Source organism: Panulirus ornatus, chromosome 14, assembly GCF_036320965.1.
Source record: "Panulirus ornatus isolate Po-2019 chromosome 14, ASM3632096v1, whole genome shotgun sequence".
In the NCBI taxonomy this organism is placed as follows: Eukaryota; Metazoa; Arthropoda; class Malacostraca; order Decapoda; family Palinuridae; genus Panulirus; species Panulirus ornatus.
In genome coordinates this window covers 38,046,475-38,062,391 of record NC_092237.1, presented here as the reverse complement: position 1 = coordinate 38,062,391, position 15,917 = coordinate 38,046,475, and the positions used below count along the sequence as shown (strand labels likewise).

General features: G+C 40.8%; 1 protein-coding gene across 1 annotated transcript in view; it reads right to left on the bottom strand.

Moving 5' to 3' along the window:
• The window catches only part of LOC139753528 (solute carrier family 22 member 13-like), a 280,737-nt gene that overhangs the window by 201,743 nt on the left and 63,077 nt on the right, over positions 1-15,917 (bottom strand). The window contains exon 4 of the mRNA XM_071670175.1: positions 3,278-3,461. Coding sequence (XP_071526276.1) covers positions 3,278-3,461 — 184 coding nt within the window. The remainder of the gene's footprint in view (positions 1-3,277; positions 3,462-15,917) is intronic.

Sequence of the window (15,917 nt, the reverse complement as noted above, 5' to 3'; positions counted from 1 at the left end):
TCATACGATTCGCCATTTCCCGCGTTTGCGAGGTAGCGTTAAGAACAGAGGACTGGGCCTTAGAGGGAAAATCCTCACCTGGCCCCCTTCTCTGTTCCTTCTTTTGAAAAAAAAAAAAAAAAAAAAAAAACGAGAGGGGAGGATTTCCAGCCACCCGCTCCCTCCCCTTTTAGTCGCCTTCTACGACACGCAGGGAATACGTGGGAAGTATTCTTTCTCCCCTATCCCCAGGGATAATATATATATATATATATATATATATATATATATATATATATATATATATATATATATATATATATATATATATATATATATATATATATATATATATATGTATATATTCCCAGACATTTTCAATGTTTTTTGTAACCATTTCCTTTGCCTTTGTTCAATCCTTCTGTCAGCGCGTATACCACATATACCGTATTTTTCCATTTCACTCTGCACAGTGCACGCTCACACTCTCTTGCATGCATAGGCTCTAATTATTGAATATCCTTTTTTTTCATCCTTCCATCTCTAACTTGGTCTCTATCTTCTCTTTGTCCCCTACACTTCTAATTTGTGTACCTTCTTTTTCAACCTCACCTCACTCATTCTCTCACAATATGTACAAACCATTGTAGTTCACATTTTCTGCTCTCTCATTCTCATCATTTTCATTACCTTACCTTTCTGTTGCCCATTTATTATTAGTCGCTCATCCACCTCATATTGTCCTGAAACATTTCATATCCACCACATCCATCCTCCTCCGTACATCCCCGTCTATATATAGCTCGTGCCTCCCTTCCATATACCATCGTGCTACTATAACAGTGTATATAACACTCGACTACTATATCTTCAAACATACCCTTTTTTTCCCTCCGAGATAACGACCTCTCTTTCCAGATATTCTTCAATTTTTTCAGAACCTTAGTCTCCTTCCCCAACCTACGACACATATTAGCTTCCTTGGTTGTTTTTGTTTGCCATTTCTGCTCCCAAATATCTAAGACACTTTGCTGCCTCCAGTTTTTCTGTATATAAATTCACATACCAACTAAACTGTCGCTTTACGTTAACCTTCTTAAACCTAATAACCTTGCCTTTATTCACATTTACACTCAAATTTCTCCTTTCAAATACCCTTCCAAAATGAGTCACTATCTTTTTCAGTACTTGGACCTACCTCCAGTGCTGCATCATCAGCAGACAACACCTGACTCGCATCCCAGGCAGCTTTATCCTTTGATGAAATATTTCCCTGCTTCTAGCAGCTTTCCTTTCGCACCGGATATCCTTAACACCTTTCACAAGGCATATTTTTTGGCCCTATCATCTGCTCTCTCCAGATCCATAAATGTTGCATACACAACTTCTGCTTCTCTACATATCCCTTACATTCTTTAAAGCAAACACCTGATCCACACATCCTATTCAACTGCTGAAAGCACACTGTTCTTCTCCAATCTAATGTTCTGACAATTCCTTCAACCTCTGAGTCACTATTCTCCCATGCTACACATCAGGTATACTCGGTAAACTTAAACCTCTGAAACGTGAACATATATTCATCCTCCTTGCATTTATACAATGGCACTATGAATGCATTTCGCCAATCCTCAGGCACCATACCATGATCGATACGAATATTGAAAATCCTAAATGACCAGTCAAGAACACAATCGTCCTCTCTTTTAAGAAAGTCATGTGTGATACCTTTCACTGGAGCCTCTTTGCCACATTACATCTTACGTAAGGGTTTCATCAAATATTCCATCATAATCAAACACATCTCTACGACTCTTTTCTTCGTATACCACCCCGAACCAAACACTCTACATCTGCCACCCTATCATCAAACACATTCAACAGTCCTTAAAAATACCTACTTCATCTCCTTACTTAATCACTTAGCCAATAGTCCTATTTGTTCTGTAGTTTTTCGTTTACTATGAACCTCCATGCAGAGCATTGTAATCGTCCTAAAGTTTACTGCTACTCGCTCACCCTAATTCTCATCTGTCCTCTTTTTATACACCTTTTTGAACTCCTGCCTCTCTTTCTTATACATCTCTTGATTATTTTCACTCCTTCCTTCTAAGTATCGCCGATATACTTTTCTTTTCCTCTATCACAAGCAGCTTTACTTCGTCATCCCACCACTCACTACCCTTCCTAATCTGCCCACCTTCCACCTCCCACGCTTTTCTCGCACAAACCAGCTCTGCTTTCTTAATACCTCAATTCACATCCATCACTCCGGCTTCGTTTACTCTCACACTTTGTCATTTTAATTTCAATCTGTCTGGATATATTTTCACACAAGTCTTCTTACCAAGCTCACTTACCCTCACCACTCTCTTCTCACCAACAACGTTTCCTCTTTTCTGAAAACAGCTATAATCCTTCACCCTCGCCTCCAGAAGGAAATGATCAGGCATTCCACCAACTGCCCCTCTCAGCACATTAACACCTAAAAATCTCCCTTTTAGAATCCTATCAATTTGCATGTAATCTGATAATGATCATCGGCCATCTTTTGTACTGACAACTTTATCATACTTGTATATATCCATCTTTTTAAATCAGGTCTTTCCAATTGCCAGTCTTTTCAGCACACTGCCCCACAAGCTGTTCACTATTTTCCGATACTTTACCAAGTGCCCCATGCGACCCAATTATACCCTCAACTGCTACATTACTCACCGAACACATAAATTACCCACCACTAACACCCAGTCTCTTGCATCAGAATCGCTGACACTTTGACTCAATTGTTCCTAAAACACTTGCTCCTCATGATCTTTCTTCTCTTGCCCATTTGCATAAGCATAAAATCATTCATCTATCGGCATCCACTTTGATTTATAACTGCAACTTCACTAGTTGTACTACCCCCTCCTCTTGTCCTCATACCAAACCCTGACCTTATTCTTGACAAATTTCCAAATCATTCTCTCCTTTATCCTTGAGCTTCGTTTCACTCTGACCCAGAACGTCCAGGATTTTTTATTTAAACATACTACTTACCTCTCATTTTTTCTCATCTTTGTTATATCCACAAACATTCAGATACCTCAATCTGAGCCTTCGAGGAGGATGAGCACTCCCCGCTTGGTTCCTTCTTCTATTTCGTCTTTTAGAAACTGGTCAAAAAAGGTGGGCGGGAGGAGATCCTGCCTCAGTTCCCGCCCCCTTTAGTCTCCTCTTACGATATGCAGGAAATATGAAGTAGAATTCTTTCTTCCTTACTCTAGTGGTAGGGGATATACTGGAGTTTACCTACCTCTATGGACACGGTGGATTGATACTGAGTAAGGTTGAAGTCCCTGGAGTAACAGGCTACGACAGACGCATTGTCTGACTCCGGCATCAGCCCGGAAGCCACCGCCTCCTCGTAGCCCAGATCCGCCACTAGACTGTAATCGTATTCATACATCTGACACGTCTCATGTTTACCGGTATCGTTGCTGTTTGGAAAAAAGAAACAGGATGAATAAGATGAGAGTATTTTCAGGAAAGCTTTACACCGTAACACAATAATATGGCAAAGACATTGCTAGAACACACAAGATTTTTGCTAAAAACATTATTGCTTCAAAGGCGTTTAGCGTTCATGAACCAGAATCACTTCCGTTGTCAGTCTAAAATCCTTCCTATTTGACATATATAGATTCATAATGAATTGTTATATATTGTAAGCAAATTTTGAAAATTTTGATATACATTTTGAGTAATGAAAACAAAGTTCAAATCAATAATTCGAGAGAGATTGATATTGTAGCATCTCAATTTGACATCACATCCAGATTTTCGTAACAATTTCCCAACTTGGTATCCCATAAGGATGTTCGTAATATATCCCCAACTTGGCATCCCGTGAGGATGTCTATAGCATTTCCCGAACTTGGTATCCCATAAGGGTGCTCATAACATCTTCCTAACTTGGCGTCACATTGAGAATATTCATGAAAACTTTCCGTGTTGGCACAAATTGTGTAATGTCAAAATTTGGTGATCATATGCTTGTTAATGATGGTCAGAGTTGTGCTGCTCATATAACTCTGAACACTTTACAATTTTTTACTAAAAGACATCTCAGTTATTTTTCATTCAAATTATGTAGTCATATTCACTGTCTTACTTTTCACGCTAGAATATACCTATACGTGTTGTTGGATTTACGGGGTGTCAATATCTTAAGATCAAGGTCAGTAGAGAGCGTTAAGGGATACAAAGGTGATCGATGTAATTATTGTAATAAAGATATGTCATTTCTTACTTGATTTAATGTTCACCGATCTACTGGAGGTGATCAAGCCAGTAAACAAATGACACATTTGCTATCAAGTATATGATGGGACGGACGAGGGATAGAAAGGTTAGGTTAGGTTCTCTAATTTTCTCAGTATTATTCTGCCCTTAGGTGGGTGCTCAAACACCAGTTGTCCAAAGTTATCCATTTATTCTAACCAAGCTTTCGCCTTCAAAGAGGCATCATCAGGAATATACATGGAGAGAGAGAGAGAGAGAGAGAGAGAGAGAGAGAGAGAGAGAGAGAGAGAGAGAGAGAGAGAGAGAGAGAGAGAGAGAGAGAGAGAAAGAGAGAGAGAGAGAGAGAGAGGAAAAAACACCATGTCACAAAACTTGGACATGATATGTAAAAGAGACTCAGAAAATAAAAGACACAGTTCATAGTACACAAGAGTAAGGGAAAAGACTAAAAGTGAAACAAATTAGCAATATCATGAAAGTCAGTATGAGATACAGTTTAAATAAATAGTATGAAAGCAAAAATATAGACACACTTACAGGAGGACAATATTAAACAAGGTAGGAATATAGAAAGTCCATCATTAAATACACCAAGTAAGGCCAAGCAAAACCATTTTGTCCGGATGTTGAGTTGAAGTCAGGCTGGGCTCGTCTGACCTTCATAAACCAGGGTCAGATGGTCAGTCCCGCTTTTCCTGCTGCCTAGAAATAGTCGACTCGACAGCTTGTGTCAGGTCAATGACGTGTCCCATCCGTCTTAAAACGGCATAAGGTCTACGTCCTACTGACGGGCCATCAAAGAGCTGTATGACGGTGGTCATTTATGTCTGGATGTTGATGAACGGTGCTCTCCTCTAATGTAAATAGCTTCCACTACCTGTAGTCTCCCTTAATCACTGCAAGTAGCAATGATTTTTATATTATTTGCTATAATCATCCTCATTGATCTCGTGCCATGCTTTTCATAATGCTTGATTCCACCTTCTTGTAAGTGGAGCGAGAGGCGGTGGCTCAGGTTGCAGGTTGTATGTGCAGTGTAGTTTATGAGGTGAGGCTGACAGTCTCCAGTATTGCATCGGTACTCGTTCACCACATCGGTATGACTCAGACTTCCAGAGATAACTACAATATTGTTGTTTATTGCGAGCAAACATTGTTTCGGATTGTTATAGTATATCATCAGACTGATATCCTTGACTTCCTCAACCGTTTAGCAGTTTTTGACCAAAATATCTCACACGACCTTCTCGCCCTTTGGATTCTTTTTTCTTATGTTAGCTGAGACGGCACGGGCACTTGAGGCCTAATGAAGGCCATCCAATTAACGCTAACTTTCTATCCTCTATGATGACATATGTTAATTGCATAGAGACAGGAAAGATATAGTGAATCCCGATTTGCAGGAACACTTACAGCCGAGAGCACCAGAAGTAGGCATCGCCTTTCAAGAGGACTACTCACACTACGTCTACAGGAAGCGACGAAACAATTGTGTAATAATGAGGATATCGTTGTAAGACGTGCAGGCAAGTCAGTCCTAGACTGTAATGACTGCTTAGGGAAATATGAGACCATACTGCAAGATCCAACAAAATTTCAACAGACTTTAAGAAACGCCGCCACAGATACACTCAAAAATTGCCTTAACTCATTAGTTAAGGCTACGTATGTTGCGAAGGTTGACATCAAATGCGATCTTCTAAAAGGTGACATCGAACCAAGGTTTTCTATGGAAATATCAACTCGCACAAGCCAGGAAATCCTCTAAGGCCTAACATTTCCCAGATCCCTTCACCTACCTATAGGTTAGCCAAGAAGCTAAATCAGATGTTCTCTCCATACAACACTACAACTGCAGAGTTTATTGGCATCATAGCTTCCCTAGATGTAGGGTCTCACTTCACAAACATACCAGTAGAGAGGACAATATATATCATCCTGGATCATGTTTACCAACAACAAATCTTACCTCCACTAAAGATTCCCTCAAATATATTAAGAAAATGTTACGTGCTTGCCCCATGGGGGCACCTTCCAGATGTCCGCAAGACAAGCTTTATCGGCAGGTGGATGGATTAGCCAAGGTTTTCCCTCTGGAGGTCTACTTTGCGCAGGTATTTATGTCCTATGTCGAAGCTAAGATGCTGCGACTTGAGAGCATGACACCCCAGATTTACATCAATCATTTTATCTGCGTTGATAACTTAAATTCTCTGGAAAACCTCCGGAACCGACTCAAAGAAAGTTCAAGGTTAAGATTTACGGTAAAGTTCAATAATCATAGTAAGATTCCTTTATTGGATGTAATGGTTAGTACCACAACAGGATCTTTCGTCACCGTCGTTTACAGAAAGCCAACCAACCGAGGTATGAATGGAAGAAGTGAATGTACTCAACATAAGAAGAGCAGTGTCATCCGTGCATACCAGAGGAGAGCGATCAAGGTGTGCTTAAACTGGCAAGAACTTCCACGAGTTCGGCAAATGTTGAATAACAACTGATATCAAAATTGAAATTTGATTTTGTGAATATATATGCTAGTGAAACATCTCGTGGCAACCAGACAACCTCAACGTGACAACATTAGAGTTTACTACAGGAACACATGTACGACAAGATATCGAAAGGACTAGAAGTGTGGTGCGAAATATTGTGACCAGACTCTGCAAACCTATTAATCTACAGCAATCCGAAAACACACCCCTTCGTAATGAACAACTTTATCATAGATCGCTCTGGGAGTTTGAATAATACAGATGTGGTATATGAGTACTGATGCAATATTGGGGACTATCAGTTTCACCACATAAACAAAATTATACATAAAACCTACAACCTGAGCCGCCGCCTCTCGCTCCACTTACAAGAAGGTGGAATCAAAAATTATGAACAAATGCTTAGAACGAGACTAACGAGGAAGATTATGGTGAATAACATCAAAAATCATTACTATTCGAAATAATCGGAGGAAGCTACGGATAGTGGAAGCCATTCACATTAGAGAGGAAGCCCCGGTCATCAACATCCAGACAAACATGACCACCGTCATACAGCTCTTTGATGGCCCGTCAATAGGACATAGACCTTATGCTTTTTTAAGACGGATGGGACACGTCATTTACCTGACACAAGCTGTCGAGTCCACTATTTCTGGACAGCAGGAACGCAGCGCTGACCAAACCAGTCCTGGCTAACGTAGGTTACAAAGAATCAAACGAGCGCAGACTCATCTCAACTTAGCATCCGGATAATGACGGCCTCGTTTGGCAGTACTTAGTGTATTTAGTGATGGATTTTCTTTACTCCTACCTGGTTTAATACTCTTCTCCAGTGTTTCCTCAACTGCAACTACTATGTTTCTGTTTCCACATTTTGTAATCAGATTATAACTCACACTAAACTTCATGATATAGTTGATTTGTTCCGCTTTCATTGTTTTACCTTACATATAAGTGCTATATACCGTGTTCTTTCCGAAAGTCATTTATATTTCATTTCAGCTTACATATCATATCCAAGATTTGTGGCGAGCTTTTATTTCTTTTTTTGTAGATTCCCCATGATAACTCTCTAAGGTCAAAAGCTTGATTAAGAAAAAAGCATAAACCTGGATAACCGTTGTCTGAGCCTGAACGGATGATAGATTGTTACTGACAAAAAAGACAACAATAACTAAATATGCTGTTGTTTTCAAATCTATAAATCTATAGGCATTATTTATCCCTGGGGATAGGGGAGAAAGAAAACTTCACACGCATTCCTCACGTGTCGTAGAAGGTGACTAAAGGGGACGGGAGGAGGGGGCTAAAAACCCTATCCTCCTTACATTTTAACTTTCTAAAAGAGGAAACAGAAGGAGTCACGCGGGAAGTGCTCATCCTCCTCAAAGGCTCAGATTGGGGTGTCTGAGTGTGTGTGGATGTAACCAAGATGAGAAAAAAGGAAAGATAGGTTGCATGTTTGAGGAAAGGAACCTGGCTGTTTTAGCTTTGAGTGAAACGAAGCTCAAGGGTAAAGGGGAAGAGTGGTTTGGGAATGTCTTGGGGTTAGTGTCAGGGGTTAGTGAGAGGACGAGAGCAAGGGAAGGAGTGGCACTACTCCTGAAACAAGAGTGGTGGGAGTATGTGATAGAGTGTAAAAAAGTAAACTCTGGATTGATATGGGTAAAACTGAAAGCGGATGGAGAGAGATTGGTGATTATTGGTGCATATGCACCTGGGCATGAGAAGAAAGATCATGAGAGGCAAGTGTTTTGGGAGCAGCTGAGTGAGTGTGTTTGTAGTTTTGATGCACGAGACCGGGTTATAGTGATGGGTGATTTGAATGCAAAGGTGAGTACTTTGGCAGTGGAGGGAATAATTGGTGTACATGGGTGATAAGTGTTGTAAATGTAAATGGTGAAGAGCTTGTAGATTTGTATGCTGAAACGAAGCTCAAGGGTAAAGGGGAAGAGTGGTTTGGGGATGTTTTGGGAGTAAAGTCTGGAATTGGTGACAGGACAAGAGCAAAGAAAGGAGTAGCACTACTCTTTAAACAGGAGTTCTGGAAGTATGTGGAACAGTGTAAGAAAGTAAACTCTAGATTGATATGGGTAAAACTGAAGGTGGATGGAGAGAGATGGGTGATTATTGATGCCTGAGCATCTGGGCACAACAAGAAAGATCATGAGTGGCAAGTGTTTTGGGAGCAGCTAAGTGAGTGTCTTAGTAGTTTTCATGCACGAGACCGGGTTTTAGTGGCGGGTGATTCTAATACAAAGTTGAGTAATGTGGAAGTTGAGGGATTAATTGATGTACATGGGTGAACAGTGTTGTAAATGTAAATAGTGAAGAGATTGTATATTGGTGTGCTGAAAATGTTTGGTGATTGGGAATACATATGTAAGTAGGAGAGATGGCCAGAGAGCGTTATTGGATTATGTACTGAGAGGTAAAACCGGAGGGATGTTTAATCATTAACTTGTGGAGGCAAAGGTGAAGATTTGTAGAGGTTTTCAGAAAAGAGAAGAAAATGCTGGGATGAAGAGAGTGGTGAGAGTAAGTAAGCTTGGAAAGGAAACTTTAATGAGAAAGTACCAGGAAGGACTGAGTGCAGAATGGAATAATGTAATAGCAAAGGACGGAAGGGGAGTGGGGAAGGAATGAGATGTATTTAGGGAATCAGTAATGGCTTGCGCAAAAAGATGCATGTTGCACGAGAAAGCTGGGAGGTCGACAGATTAGAAAGGGTAGTGAGTGGTGGGATGAAGAGGTAAGATTGTTAGTAAAAGAGAAGAGAGAGGCATTTAGACGCTTTTTGCGGGGAAATAGTGCAAGTGACTGGGAGATATGTAAAAGAATGAGAAAGGACGTGAAGAGAAAGGTGCAAGAGTTGAAAAAGAGGGCAAATGAGAGTTGGAGTGAGAGAGTATCATCAAATTTTAGGGAGAATAAAAAGATGTTTTGGAAATAGGTAAATAAGGTGTGTAAGACAAGTGAACAAATGGGGACATTGGTGAAGGGGGCTAATGGGGAGGTAATAACAAGTAGTGGTGATGTGAAAAGGAGATGCAGTATTTTGAAGTTTTGTTGAATGTGTTAGATGATAGAGTGGCATACATAGGGTGTTTTGGTCGAGGTGGTGTGCGAAATGAGAGGGTCAGAGAGAATGGTCTGGTAAACAATAAAAGAGATAGTGAAGGCTTTGAGGAAGATAAAAGCCGGCAAGCCTGCGGGTTTGGATGGTACTACAGTGGAATTTATTGAAAAAATGTGTGACTGTGTTGTTGACTGGTTGTTGAGGATATTCAATGTATGTATGGTTCATGGTGAAGTACCTGAGGATTGGCGGAATGCATGCATAGTGCCGTTGTACAAGGCAAAGGGTATAAAGGTGAGTGTTCAAATAACAGAGGTATAAGTATGTTGAGTATTTTTTGGAAATTTTATGGGAGGGTATTGATTGAGAGGGTGAAGCTATGTACAGAGCATCAGACTGGGGAAGAGCAGTGTGAATTCAGAAGTGGTAGAGGATGTGTGGATCAGGTGCTTGCTTTGAAGAATATATGTTAGAAATACTCAGAAAGAAAAATGGATTTGTATGTAACATTTATGGATCTGGAGAAGGCATACGAGAGTTGAGAGTACATGGTGTGGGAGGCAAGTTGCTAGAAGCAGTGAAATCTTTTTATCGTGGATTTAAGGTATATGTACGAGTAGGAAGAGAGGAAAGTGATCGGTTCCCAGTGAATGTCGGTTTGCGGCAAGGGTGTATGATGTCTGCATGGTTGTTTGATATGTTTATAGATGGGGTTGTTAGGGAGGTGAATTCAAGAGTGTTAGAGAGAAGGGCTGGTATGCAGTCTGTTGTGGATGGGAGGGCTTCGGAAGTGAGTTAGTTGTTGTTCGCTGATGATAGGGCGCTGGTGGCTGATTCAAGAAACTGCAGAAGCTGCTAACTGAGTTTGGTGAAGTGTGTGAAAGAAGAAAGCTGAGAGTAAATGTGAATTAAAGGAAGGTTATTAGGTACAGTAGGGTTGAGGGACAAGTCAATTGGGAGGTAAGTTTGAATGTAGAAAAACTGGAGGAAGTGAAGTGTTTTAGATATCTGGGAGTGAATTTGGTAGCGGATGAAACCATGGAAGCAGAAGTGAGTCACAGGGTTGAGAAGGGGGCAAAGGTTCTGGAAGCGTTGAAGAATGTGTGAGAGGCGAGAACATAATCTTTGAAAGCAAAACTGGGTATGTTTGAAGGAATAGTAATTCCAACAATGTTATATGGTTGCGAGGCGTGGGCTATAGATAAGGTTGTGCGGAGGAGGGTGGATGTGTTGGAAATGAGATGTTTGAAGACAATATGTGGTGTGAGGTAGTTTCATCGAGTAAGTAATGAAAGGGTAAGAGATGTAGGGTAATAAAAAGATTGTGGTTGAGAGAGCAGAAGAGTGTATTGAAATGGTTTAGTCACATGGAGAGAATGAGTGAGGAAAGATTGACAAAGAGGATACATGTGTCAGAGGTGGAGGGAACGTGGAGAAGTGGAGACCAAACTGGAGGTGGAAGGATGGAGTGAAAAAGATTTTGAGTGGTCGATGCCTGAACCTGCGAGAGGATGAAAGGCGTGCAAGGAAAAGAGTGAATTGGAACAAAGTGGTATACCGGGGTCGATTTGCTGTCTATGGTTGAACCAGAGCATGTGAAGCGTCTGGGGTAAACCATGGGAAGGTTTGTGGGACCTGGATGTGAAAAGGGAGCTGTGATTTCGGTGCATTAAATATGACAGCTAGAGATTAAATGTGAACGAATGTGGCCTTTGAATTGGAACGATGTTGTATACCGGGGTCAACTTGCTGTCAATGGATTGAACCAGGGCATGTGAAGTGTCTGGGGTAAGCCATGGAAAGTTATGTGGGTCCTAGATATTGAAAGGGAACTTTGGTTTCGGTGCATTACACATGACAGCTAGATACTAAGTGTGAACGAATGTGGCCTTTGTTGTCTTTTCCTAGCGCTATCTCACGCGCGTGCGGGTTGGCGACGGGAATGGCTGGGTGCAGCAAGTATGAATATGGGCATGTGTATATATGTATGAGTCTGAGTAACAACATGTATGTATGCATTGAAATGTACGGATGTATGTGTGGGCGTGTATGTATATACAAGTGTATGTGTGTGGGTTGGGCCATTCTTTCGTCTGTTTCCTTTGCTACCTCGCTGTCTCCCTCGTTAGCGAGGTAGCACAAGGAAACAGAGAAAAGAATGGCCCAACCCACCCACATACATAGTCATATACATACTCGTCCACACACGCACACATACATACCTATACATGTCAACGGATTCATATATATACATACACCGAGATATGCATATATACACGTGCATAATTCATAGCTGCTGCCTTTATTCATTCTCGTCGCCACCCTGCCACACATGAAATGACACCCCCTCCCCCGCACGCGCGCGAAGTAGCGCTAGGAAAAGACAACAAAGGCCACATTCGTTCACACCTAGTCTCTAGCTGTCATGTATAATGCACTGAAACCAAAGTTCCCTTTCCACATCTAGGACCCACATAACTTTCCATGGCTTACTCCAGACACTTCACATGCCCTGGTTCAATCCATTGATAGCAAGTCGACCCCGATATACAACATCGTTCCAATTCACTCTACTCCTTGCACGCCTTTCACCCTTCTGCGTGTTCAAGCCCCAATCGCTCAAAAAGAAATGTTCACTTCATCCTTCCATCTCCAATTTGGTCTCCCACTTCTCGTTCCCTCCACCTCTGACACATATATCCTCTTTATCAATCTTTCTTCACTCATCCTCCCCATGTGACCAAACCATTTCAATACAACCTATTCTTCTCTCCCAACCAAACTTTTTATTACCACACGTCGCTCTTACCCCTTCATCACTTACTCGATCACACCAACTCACACCTCATATTGTTCTTAAACATCTCATATCCAACACATCCACATCTAGAGCCCACACTTCGCAATATAACATTTTTGGAACAACAATTCCTTAAAACATACCCATTTTTGCTCTCTGAGAAAATTTTATCGCCTCCCACACATTCTTTAACGCTCCCGGATCCTTCGCCCCCTCCCCCACCCTAAGACTCACCTGCGCTTCCACGGTTCCCTACACTGTTAAATCCACTCCAAGATATCTAAAACGATTGATTTCCTCCAGTTTTTCTCCATTCAAACTTACCTCCATTCAAACTTACCTCTATCATCAGCGATCAACAACTGACTCACTTCCCTAGCCCTCTCATCCACAACAGACTACATACTTGGCCCTCTTTCCAAAACTCTTTATTCACCTCCCTAAACTCCCCATCTATAAACAAATTAACAACCATGGAGATATCATGCATCCCTGTGGCAAATCCACATTCACTGAGAACCAATACTTTCCTCTCTTCCTACACGTACACATGCCCTACATCATCGATAAAAACTTTTCACTGCTTCTAACAACTTGCCTCCCGCACCATATATTCTTAATACCTTCCACAGAGCATCTCTATCAACTCTATCATATGCCTTCTCCAGATCCATAAATGCTACATACAAATCCATTTGCTTTTCTAAGTATTTCTCCCATACATTCTTCAAAGCAAACACCTGATCCACACATCCTCTACCACTTCTGAAACCACACTGCTCTTCCACAATCTGATGCTTTGTACATGCCTTCACCCTCTCAATCAATACCCTCCCATATAATTTACCAGGAATACTCAACTAACTTATACCTCTGTAATTTGAGTATTCACCTTTGTCCACTTTGCTTTTGTACAATGGCACTATGCAATCATTCCGCCAATTCTCAGGCACCTCACCATGAGTCATACATACATCAAATAACCTTACCAACCAGTCAACAATACAGTCTCCCCCTTTTTTAATAAATTCCACTGCAATGCCATCCAAACCCGCTGCCTTGACGGCTGTCATATTCCGCAAAGCTTTTACTACCTCTTCTCTGTTTACAAAATCATCCTCCCTAACCCTCTCACTTTGAACACCACCTCGAGCAAAACACCCTATATCTGTCACTCTATCATCAAACACATTCAACAAACCTTCAAAATACTCACTCCATCTCCTTCTCACATCACCACTACTTGTTATCACCTCCCCATTAGCCCCCTTCACTGAAGTTCCCATTTTTTCGCTTGTCTTACTTTATTTACCTCCTTCCAAAACACCTTTTTATTCTCCTTAAAATTTAATGATACTCTCTCACCCCAACTCTCATTTGCCCTCTTTTTCACCTCTTGCACCTTTCTCTTGACCTCCTGCCTCTTTCTTTTATACATCTTCCACTCATTTGCATTATGTTCCTGCAAAAATTCTCCAAATGCCCCTCTCTTCTCTTTCACTAAAAATCTTACTACTTCATCCCACCACTCACTACCCGTTCTAATCAACCCACCTCCCACGCTTCTCATGCCACAAGCATCTTTTGCGCAAGCCATCACTGCTTCCTAAATACATCCCATTCCTCCCCCACTCCCCTTACCACCTTTCTGTACTCATTCTCCATTCTATACTCATTCTCTCCTGATACTTCCTCACACAAGTCTCCTTCCCAAGCTCACTTACTCTGACCACTCTCTTCACCCCAACATTCTCTCTTCTTTTCTGAAAACCCATACAAATCTTCACCTTTGCCTCCACAAGATAATGACCAGACATCCCTCCAGATGCACCTCTTAGCACATTAACATCCAAAAGTCTCTCTTTTGCGCGCCTATCAATTAACACGTAATCCAATAACGCTCTCTGGCCATCTCTTCTACTTACATAAGTATACTTATGTATATCTCTCTTTTTAAACTAGGTTATCCCAATCACCAGTCCTTTTTCAGCACATAAATTTGCAAGCTTTTCACCATTTCCATTTACAACACTGAACACCCCATGTATACCAATTATTCCCTCAACTGCCACATTACACACCTTTGCATTCAAATCACCCATCACTATAACCCGGTCTCGTGCATCAAAAACACTAACACACTCATGCAGCTGCTCCCAAAACACTTACTTCTCATGATCTTTCTTCTCATGCCCAGGTGCATATGCAACAGATAATCACCCATCTCTCTCCATCAACTTTCACTTTTACACATATTAATCTAGAATTTACTTTCTTACACTCTATCACATACTCCCACCACTTCTGATTCAGGAGTAGTGCTACTCCTTCCCTTGCTCTTGTCCTCTCACTAACCCCTGACTTTACTCCCAAGACATTCCCAAACCACTCTTCCCCTTTACCTTTGAGCTTCGTTTCACTCAGAGCCAAAAATCCAGGTTCCTTTCCTCAAACATACTACCTACCTCTCCTTTTTTCTCATCTTGGTTACAACCACACACATTTAGACACCCCAATCTGAGCCTTCGAGGAGGATGAGCACTCCCCGCGTGACTCCTTCTTCTGTTTCCCCTTTTAGAAAGTTAAAATATAAGGAGGGGAGGGTTTCAAGCGCCCCGTTCCCGTCCCCTTTAGTCGCCTTGTACTACACGTGAGGAATGCGTGGGAAGTATTCTTTCTCATGTATGTATAAATATATATATATATATATATATATATATATATATATATATATATATATATATATATATATATATATATATATATATATATATATATATGTATATATATATAAATATATATATATATATATATATATATATATATATATATATATATATATATATATATATATATATATATATATATATATCCATAAACATAAACATAAACAAATTAAACAACCATGGAGACATCACACACCCCTGCCGCAAACCTACATTCACTGAGAACCAATCACTTTCCTCTCTTCCTACACGTACACATGCCTTACATCCTCGATAAAAACTTTTCACTGCTTCTAACAACTTGCCTCCCACACCATATATTCTTAATACCTTCCACAGAGCATCTCTATCAACTCTATCATATGCCTTCTCCAGATCCATAAATGCTACATACAAATCCATTTGCTTTTCTAAGTATTTCTCACATACATTCTTCAAAGCAAACACCTGATCCACACATCCTCTACCACTTCTGAAACCACACTGCTCTTCCCCAATCTGATGCTCTGTACATGCCTTCACCCTCTCAATCAATACCCTCCCATATA